We start from the raw sequence: 10,383 nt of genomic DNA on the forward strand, positions 1-10,383 counted from the left end.
ATCAATCTTTTAGTCGTGTTACCAAGTCATATGTGGGAGCTGCTTGATTGATCAAGTCATACTAAGTTAGCTTCTATCCAGTTTAATTTGAAATCCGACTTAAATTAGAGATCAAATCCAAATCATCAAAGTGACCTATTAGATTAACATGTTATAATGTTAACTTTTCGATCAAAGTTTAATAATATTATCAAAAAATTCTAATGCAGTGACAATATTACTAGTGTAAGTTAATAGTAATTGATTATCTTATTAAAAAATTATTGACTCGAGCCTTCCATCTTTTAATATGTTATTTTCCTCTAATATTATTCTTTATGTTTCTTATCATTTATAAATGATCATTGATGATATAAATAAATAAAAAATCTCAATGTAGTTTTAAATTTATATATTCATTTTCAATCTCATATAAAACTTATAAACTTATCAATTAAGTCCTGAATATTTCCTACATTTCTTAATCAAATTTGTTTATTTTTTTTTAATATTTAAAGTTTATTATATATACTTATTCATTAAAAATCATCTATTTGAAGAAAAAATTGACAAAAAATGTAATGACTTTTATTGTTTTCTTTCTAATGCACATATTTTATGCACCTACAATTTGCTGAATATTTATAAAAAGACTTGGTTGTGAATTTCTTGAAATAATTGATAAAATTTATAAGTTTTTAATTTTATTAAATATAATTGAGAATGAATATATATATATACACACACGTTAAAAAAAACTAAAATGAGAAGGTGAATTCACTATTCACTTCATTGCAAAACATTGTTTACAAGAATAGTGTTTTTTTTTAATTTATACTTTTTTCTCAATTTTAACTTTTAATACTAAGTTTATTGGAAATTAATTGTCATAATTAATTTTGAGTTTTTTTCTATATGTTTATCATGGTTTCATGACTCAGATTTCGAGTTTGACACCTAGGTTGAATCAATTTTTTTTCTTGGGTCTTCTTTTTAATTGATTTTTTTATTTCAATTTCATCTTTTAAAATTAGATTGATTAAAAATTATATTTTATAATTTATTTTGATTTTTTATGGAGTTATCTCTATCTTATAATCTAGATCGTGGTTTTGGCAGGTTAATCCTAGTTTACTTGAGTTTTTTAGGTCTTTCTTAATTGATTTTTTAAATTTCGTCATTTAATATTGAATTAATTGAGAATTATACTTCATAATTTATAACAATTTTCTTGTTATGAGCTTATCATAATCTCATAATTTGTGTTATAAATTTATTATGTTAATACTAATTAATCTAAGTCAATTATATATATTACCATCTCAATAGTTAAAAAATAAAAAAAAATCTTATTTTAAAATTTTCTAGTTAAATTATGATTTTACAGTCATATTTATTATTTTTAGAGTTATCAAATAAATTGATTAATTCGTATGAGATAAACTTCACACAATTTAATTTTTTTTTTACTAGAAAATATGTAACAATGCCTAAATTTTATTTTTATACTTTCTAAAAAACTTGATTCCACTTACAGTAGTGCCAACCACTGATTTCTAATAACAAAATAAACCAAAACGGAGGAGTGATGTCCATAACGTCTTTTACGATAACTATAGGCTCAGCGGCACATGTATTGTAATATTGCAATTAGAGTTTTGACCCCAATCAAAGATATAATTAGCTTGACTTACAGGGGTAAGAGGGTTTTTTTTCATTTTTTTTCTTAACTGAAAAAAATACTAAAATTCCCTTTAAGGCAAGGAATATATGCCTGACATCCACGGGCATTTTTTGTTTTTCTTTTGAATGCAAATTAAAATTACTTAAATGCAATAGAAGAAAAACAATAGCCTTCGGTGAAGGGTTTTTTCTACCTTTCCAAGTTTATTTTTTGTTATTTACTATTTTATTGAGGATATTATAGTCTTTTAACATATAAATACATAATATACCCTCAAAGTGAAAAAAAAACACTGTATTATCTTTTTATATTGACTCTTTCTATTTAATGTTTTGCTGAGAATATTCTAATTTTTTAATATAAATTAAATAATATTAAAATTTAAAAGTTGTTAGCGTAAATATAAGAGAAATTTGCTTAAATGTACCGCTATGTTTTCTCTTTTATGAGATTATATGTATAGATAAAGGTTAAATAGTTTTCTATTTGTAGATTTTTTTAAAAAATTTTGTTTCTCCCATCAAATTACAAGTTTGTCCTTGTTTTGATATCGATCCTCTTTCTTTTTATTTTTAATTTTTATCTTTAATAGTTTTGTGAAAGTTTTTTTTTTTTAATAATTTAACCCTTCAATTCTAATTTATCATGTATTGATATTTTTAATTTTGTCCTTATATTTTTAATTATTAATTTTTTTTTGATCCTTTTATAAAATTTTTCTTATTTTTAATTTTACCGTTCAATCCATATTTATAGTATATTATTTATTTCATTTTGTTCCTCGTTCTTTTGACTTGTATTTTTTATTTTTTTATTAATATTTTTATTTATTTTCAATATAACCCTCAAATTAAAATTTTGTTACAGTACTATTTATTTTTTTATTTCAATTTTAACTCTTATTTTTTAATTATTATTTTTTATTTTGAATTATTTTTCAATTTTATCCTTTAACATTTATTTTTTTAGGACTAAGCTTTATAAATTAACATGGAATAACATATTTGTTTTAACTTTTTTTTTTAATATTGTTGTTTGACATTTATTTTTTTATTTAAAAAATTTAACTTTATAATTTTTTTATTAAATTATTTTAATCATATGAACTAAAATATAAATTTAACTTGTTACCCTTAATTAACTTTCCCTTTAATATTGATATTATATATCTATTATGTTAATTCAAGTTAGATAAATTCTCTTTACATTTATTGTCATTTGATATCCAATTAGCTAATAATTAAATAATATCATATTTCTGCACTGAGATAAAAGATTTTTTTGAATGTTACTGTAATTATTTTTTAATATATATCTTTTTTTTATGATTATTATTGTCACCTTTTTTTTCATTAATTTTTTTATATAATTAAAATAAAACTAGTTTATTTGATTGCCACTAAGTTACTAATTTTTTATTTTTCTTAATGCAGTTACAACTGAACATTTGACGAGAAAAATAGTGGAGACCCGCAACTTATCACGTCTAGGTGGCTAAATCTAGATTTCTGGTATAAATTAAAGAAACCTCAGCAGTCATTTCTCAAAATTTTCCGATTCCAAATTAAAGGAAGTTGACTACACAGTTCACATCCTCAAGGCCGCTTCTATAAATTATTGTCTTCATCCGTAAATCGCTCTCCCTCTCTCTGTAATTTCGATGACAGGAATTCGGTTGCAACAAGAAGAATCAGCTGACCTAACGCAAATCAGAGCTGCTGGTACCGGCGGCGATCTGGTGTCGGACGACGATAGGTCTGTGGCGGCGGACTCTTGGTCAATTAAGAGTGATTATGGGAGTACTCTCGATGACGATCAGCGCCATGCTGATGCCGCCGAGGCTCTCTCCGCTGCCGCTAACTGTCGTGCCGCTTCTGATTACAGGTTGGTATTTTCACTTTTAGTTTATTCACTTTTTACTTTTCTTTTACTGTTTGAAATGGAATTAAAAATTCAGAGATCAAATTAGGAAGTTGGGCCCTTTTCTATTATTTTAACGTCATTGGAATTGAAATGTGAGAGTTTAAAATTTAAAAATCGTTTTGCTTTGCGTGAATTTCTTATTCTTTTATTGTTTCTATTGTTTTGGTATTTCAGAAATTTGGTAAAATCCTTTCGATTTTTTCTGTTTTGTTTTAATTTAGAAACCACTTTATTTCGCCTATTTTCTCTCGGTTTTTATTGTTTTTATTAGCTTGTGATGGAAAGATTATGTAGTGAGGGATTAATGGATTTATTATATACGAGAATGCTTGCCAATTGTCATTCGTTTTAGATGCATGTGCGAATGTGCATGTACACTGAATCATTGATTGCTCTTGAACACAGTTCAGACAAGGAAGAACTGGATGCTGAAGGCGTGGCTTCCATGTTAGGTCTACAGAGTTATTGGGATGCTGCCTATGCTGATGAGTTGGCAAACTTCCATGAACATGGTCATACTGGTGAAGTTTGGTAAATATTCTTTTATTCATTTAATTTTCTATGCATAAGAAAAACTTCTTGCTATTCAGTTTATGTGATGATGAAGGTTGATGTCTACTGCCTAACGATGGAAATATAAAGTTTCCTTTTAGTGGAGCTTTAGCTTGTTGTGACTTGAGAGGAAATGTAGTTCCTCAAAAAATAAACTTCTTATTGATGGCTTTTCATAGTCTGAAAATCTCAGGCATCTACTCTCTTTGACTGTTAGGAATGCATGTCATACATGAACTTTGCTTTTCTCACTCAATATCAACACAGAAATTTCTTTATTCTGAGGGAAATTCATTGTTTTGTACATCTGTACTAAATTTTTTTGTCTAGTTGTAATTTTCAAAATTACATTATATAATTCTGCTGCTAGTGGCCTAGAATTTGTCAGTTCTCGCACAACATGCAATAATGATGCTCAAATTGAATACAGGAATGCCAAGTTACTGAAAATGACTGATTCATCAATGCTCAAATGTTTTATGTGACCAATTAATGTTATATTATCATAATGGTCTTAGAACAAGAAGCATATTTAGATTCTTGTAAGGATGTGTTGGTCCTTTAAAGTGCCTCAAAATCTGGATATTTTTTGAAGATGCGATGAAGTAAAATTAGTATTTTTCTTTTTGTAAAGAGATAAAAAGGCTATTTATCTTTAGATTTTTGTTAAGCAGAGATTTTTTTTGTTTGGCTCTCACCCGATGGGTTCCAGCTGCATGGAAAATTCTCTGGGTTAGCTCATCAGAATTACTGCATTTGGAAGCACTGTAAGGAATAGTCTTTTAAGTCAAGGGTATGCCATATAAAAATCTGCAAATGATAAATCATTATAAAACTATGCATGATAAATCAATATAAAAATATGCTTTTGTTGATTTCTTGATTGGATTTTTTCTATAGGCAAAAAAGGAGAAAAAACCTTAGGTACACCAACACGGTGCAATCCATAATCTATACTGAAAGGGCATCACACAAGTACTTTTTGCATCACAAAGGTGTATGTTAAAATCCAGCTTTAAAACAGATAGATAGCTACACTACTTAAAGGCCTCTTATTATAATTAAAGGTGACACTTTTCCCCATATCTGTACACAAGCATTCCGAAGTCCATACCTGCCCTTGAGCTAAGGCCTAGCAGATTGCGACTGCTGAGAATGAATGCTGTCACAGTTTTCTAGTCTAAGCAGAATCCCATAGTGATACAGCGATTCTGTTGCTCTCTTACAGAGATTTTACCTCCTAGCTAAAGTTTGTCTTTTTTGGACATTGTCAACGGCCATGATTCTCCACAATACTGTTTTCCAAGGAAAAAAAGTAAGTGGTGGTCAGCTTTCTTTCTAATAGCCTTCGAAAGAAAGCTGGTCTCCCATGCATAGTTAGCAGGGTCTTTCATGTTTCTGATTGGATTGAGTTATTCATGATGTAGCTTGAGTAAAATCTTGAGTACTTTTTAGATGCCATTCATTACAATAGATGATTCATTGGAAGGTATATCATTCCTAGTATCTACACGGTGAGTTTAATTCGAAACATGCACAGATATATATAATTTAAAGATGAGGTTGCAACATGTAAATGATTATTTTTCTCTTTTGCTAATATTGATCCATATGTTTTTGCTATTGGGATCTCATTTGTTTGCTTCCTTTTCATCTTTCGCTATAGGTTTGGGGCTGATGTCATGGATGTCATTGCTTCTTGGACAAAAGGCCTGTGCTTTGAAATTTCTCAAGGTTGCATTCCTGATCATGTTGATGATATCAAGTCTGAAACTGTTGAAGAGAGTGATAAATATCTGTCCAGCTGGAGTGTACTTGACATCGGGACCGGCAATGGTTTACTCCTTCATGAACTTGCTAAGCTGGGGTACACTTTGATATTTTGCTAGTTTTGGTATTATATACTATATCACCCAAATAATTTAAAGTGGCCTTAGAAAAGCAATAAATTTGACTTAACTGAATCACCTTTTCCTTTTTTGTGTGAAGACATGAGACATGTCCTGCAAATATTAATTTAGGATTTGGAAAGTAATTTAGTTACGTAAAATATTGATGAAGTTATTGCTAGCGGTGCCTTCGCCAGAGATGGTTAAGGTGGCTAATGCAAAGGGACCTTGGTATCCATACATGGATCCACCAGTGAAGAGAAAGTACATATACAGTCCCGACAAAAAAATAATTTTGTTTACATGTTTTCTGTCATTTTGACTAGAACATGCACACACATTTGTGTTCTTGCTGGGACTTTAACATTGATTGAAAGTTTAATCTTTTGGTATCTCATTTACTGAAGGCCACGTGGGAGAGCAACTTCCATGGACCTTTGTTATGCAAGAAAGTAAATATTCACATTTTTGTTTTGGAAAAGAGATGTTAAAGAGAAGGAAAGAAGCAAATTTGATCAAAATCTCATGTAATACATTTTGGTTCTTGAATATCTGTGTTCAGTCTATCTCTATGTGCATGTTGTGACACATACAAAACTCAATGGGTGCACTTCCAATTTAAAATAAGATTAGTTTCACTGTTGTTTTTAGAAATATGGAATTGATAATTCAGCAAAATTTGCCCGCATTGTGCAGAGCCTGATTTAATGCTGTTGCAAAACTGTTGAAATTTTTTAGTAGAGCTAAAAATTTGCTCTTAATTATTATATTTTGCTAGAATAATGAAGGGGCTCTTATGTTTACCAGGTTTTCTGATTTAACTGGAGTTGATTACAGTGAAGGGGCCATTAACCTGGCACGTAGGCTTGCTGATCGTGATGGGTTTTCTAATATCAATCTTCTGGTGTGTTATAACTTTGATATTACTATGAAATTATAACTTATTGTGTTTGTTGTCTTGTGAAAATTTGGTTTATGCATGACAATTCATTATTCTCTTTCCTTTTGACTTACAAGTGCACTAGGCTCAGAAACAAGCTTGTGATTGTCTTCTCCATGAAATGATCATTTTTGTCATCTTTTGGCAGGATGTTGATATTGGATAGTTTCATCTTATTGTTTAAATGAAATCTTAATGATTGATAGCATGGAAGTGAGCAATCTACCCATGGCCTTTTGTTTTTAGGTAAATTGCACTAGCCCATGCTCTAGGTATCTAGGTATCGTGAAATTATAGAGATCCCACCCAAAAATTTAAGGATATTACAGAAACTCCCTTTCCCAAACTATCCCCATACTATTAAAGGGGTGGTTTTAAAAAATCATAAGGGCATTTTGGATACAAAAGAGAATTTCTGTAATGTTTTTAATTGTGGAGGATTTTTTGTAAAATCTTCAAACTTTTGGGTGGGCTTGGTAATTCCACAATACCTTGTGGGCTTGTTGTAATTTACCAATTTTTTATTGGTCATTTGTTTCTTTTCTTTTATTGGACTTTAATATTGGATGGTTTTGTCTTAATTGTTAAATGAACATTAAATATTTGATAACATGGCATCAATCTATTTTTTGCCTTTTTTTTTATTTTCTTTTTTGAAGTTTCATGCATCAATACTTGAGAAAACTGGTGACCTTTCAAGCTGGAAGTGAGCTACTCCTGAATTTCTCGTAGAACTTGTTTCTAAGCGATATGATCTTTTAATTGTACTTGGTCATGTATATGTATCAATTTCTGTTCAAACATATATCTTGTCACTTTTTGGTCTTTAGGTTGATGATGTTCTTGAGACAAAATTAAACAGACAGTTTCAGCTGGTCATGGATAAAGGGACTTTAGATGCCATTGGATTGCATCCTGACGGTGCTATCAAAAGGTAAAATCAATATTACCTACTGACCAGGGTATCCTGATTACATTCTGATCTTGTTTACTTAAGTACCCTACATTTACAGATTCCAGTAAATGTTAAACTAATCTTATTTTTTAATTTCAGGATCATGTACTGGGAATCAGTTTCAAAGTTGGTTGCAGTTGGTGGAATCTTGGTAAGCTTGCATGTTGGAGCTAATTTATCTTGACTTCCTTTGCAATCAGTAATACTAGCTTTCAAGTCAATCAAGAAGCCTAATTTTTGAGCTAAAGACTTGGGTTGCATTTTGCATTCAAATGTCATATTTTCCTTAGACTAGGTCTTCTTTTTTTTAAAACTCTCGCAAGGTTAACATTAGTTTCTAAACCTTAAACCTTAAACCTGCTAACTAATGCTCTCTTTGTTTTTTTCTGATCATGATGCATAATTGCAGGTCATTACATCGTGTAACAATACAAAAGACGAATTGTTGCAAGAAGTAGAAAATTTCAATCAAAGGAGGATTGATGTATCACTGGAATCAGAGTCCATGAAGGGCCATGAAGCATCCAGAGATCCTCCATTTCGATACCTCAATCATGTCCGAACATATCCTACCTTCATATATGGTGGATCAGTGGGATCACGTGTTGCCACTGTGGCATTTCTTCGAAACTGAACATTAGTTTCTGCCATGGGTGGGACACTGGTAGGTTTTGATGTGTAAGATGGGAGGGGAAGTGATATTTTTTGAGAAAGCTTGATGTTGTTGGAATTGAATACAATGTTTGATGCACTAATGATGACTATATCAGTTGAAGAATGCAGAGATGATGGGATTCAACGATCATTTAAAGATGCTCTCTGAATTTATGTTTTCTATTAGGCAAAGATAATTTCTATGTGACTACGCTATACATTATACGCTTGTTTTCTCCATTGTTTCTAGCTTTTAGCTACTATATTCTCGAGCAAATTAATGCTAAGTGACAAGTCTCTTTTAGCAGTTTCATGTAGAGTATGTGACTACGCTATACATTATACGCTTCTTTTCTCCATTGTTTCTAGCTTTTAGACTATATTCTCGAGCAATTTAATGCCAAGTGATAAGTCTCATTTAGCAGTTTCATGTAGGGGATTAGCACGGTAGTTATTTGTCTAGAGCGTCATGGACATTAAGCTGGTGAAAAATTTCATGTAGAGGATGTGCTATTATAGAAGGATGGGAAGTTCTACGATGCTCCTAGAGCAAGCCGATTGAAGCTTATTCGTGAAGCTCGCACTTCTCTCGTTGTCATTTTGGCATCTGTAAAATAGTTGCAAATCTGCGATGGTATGTTCACTAACCTAATATGGTGAATGATGTCAGAACATATACTTGAGGAGCTTAGCATGCAGTGAGTAAGCCACACAATAAAAAAATTTGGTTTATACACTGTTACATTTTTCTAGTCTATCATAGGAAAAAATTTCAAGAGACCTTTTGAGTGCTTCACCTGTTATTAGGAAGAGAAATAATGATTATATTTTTATTGTCGCCGATAGTTTTAGCAAAACAACAATTATGAATCCTTAAAAGAACATAGATGCAATGAGAGCGACATTTTTTTCTTTTTGGTCTACTTTTGCATGCCTAACAATACTGTCAGTAATCGAGATACAAGATTTTTCAATAGATTCTAGAGTGCATTATGGGATATTCTAGTTTTTTCAATAGATTCTAGAGTGTGTTATGGGATATTCTTGAAGCTAATAAGCGGATATGTCCTGACTAAGGGTTATAAATGGAATTGTGGTTTATGTATTGATGAAGTTGTGTAAAAACTTTACAATTTTTTTTTTTATAATCATGGGCTAAGATGTGTAGGCTTAATATAAGTTTTGTGTCTAGTTTTATTGATTGTTGGGCTGAAGTTTGTTTTAAAAAATAAGTCTCATATAGAATAAAAAACTCTTAGATATTTAAAATATGGGTATGAGAGAAATACTATAGGAGAAAATTGAAAGAAAAATATAAGCATTAATTATTGAAGAGTGAAATTGTTAAGTGTGAGAATTTTTTTTTTACCTTTAACCTATGACCCAAGGTATTTATATGTAACAATCTAGCTTTTCAAGCCCCAAAACAACATAATTTTTTTTTTACTTGACATATCGTGACAGTAATTTGCGAACTTGTTTCCTCACATCATCAAAATGCAATCCATACATGAACAACATTCAACATTTCATTTAAAAGGGAATTTTACATAAACACATAATATTATGTTTGCATGCTTAGAAGTTCATATTATAATATACATGCATAGACATGAGTTTGCATTCCTATCCTACTAATAGTCACCATGAATTTAAACAAAAGAGTTCAATAAAAGTTATACGTTTAATACATTGATCCATACAAAATACATTGTGATTTAGGATGCAACTACATGATTCCATGCAAAAGTAGGTTCCCGTGTATCAAGTTTTCTAGGCATCTCGTTGATGTGATGTCCCTGTTGCA

The 10,383-nt window shown here is 30.3% G+C and overlaps 1 protein-coding gene across 1 annotated transcript; it reads left to right on the forward strand.

Moving 5' to 3' along the window:
- The first annotated feature begins 3,149 nt into the window (after positions 1–3,149).
- Positions 3,150–8,755, forward strand: AR401 (S-adenosyl-L-methionine-dependent methyltransferases superfamily protein). Its single transcript, XM_011048874.1, has 7 exons — positions 3,150–3,547; positions 3,992–4,117; positions 5,805–6,005; positions 6,835–6,931; positions 7,798–7,901; positions 8,022–8,073; positions 8,332–8,755. The coding sequence occupies exons 1-7, from the start codon at positions 3,324–3,326 to the stop codon at positions 8,554–8,556; spliced, it is 1,029 nt and encodes a 342-aa protein (XP_011047176.1). The 5' UTR covers positions 3,150–3,323; the 3' UTR covers positions 8,557–8,755.
- Positions 8,756–10,383: the final 1,628 nt, after the last annotated feature.

Source organism: Populus euphratica, unplaced genomic scaffold (assembly GCF_000495115.2).
Source record: "Populus euphratica unplaced genomic scaffold, PopEup_1.0 scaffold125.1, whole genome shotgun sequence".
Classification (NCBI taxonomy): Eukaryota; Viridiplantae; Streptophyta; class Magnoliopsida; order Malpighiales; family Salicaceae; genus Populus; species Populus euphratica.

What these genes read in the sequence shown, in the direction of transcription:
- AR401 (XM_011048874.1), top strand. Translation starts at nt 3,324, where the DNA reads ATGACAGGAATTCGGTTGCAACAAGAAGAATCAGCTGACCTAACGCAA. An exon ending in CATGAACTTGCTAAGCTGGG is followed by an intron (nt 6,006 to 6,834) that starts GTACACTTTGAT and finishes TATGTTTACCAG; the next exon opens with GTTTTCTGATTTAACTGGAG. An exon ending in CCTGACGGTGCTATCAAAAG is followed by an intron (nt 7,902 to 8,021) that starts GTAAAATCAATA and finishes TTTTAATTTCAG; the next exon opens with GATCATGTACTGGGAATCAG.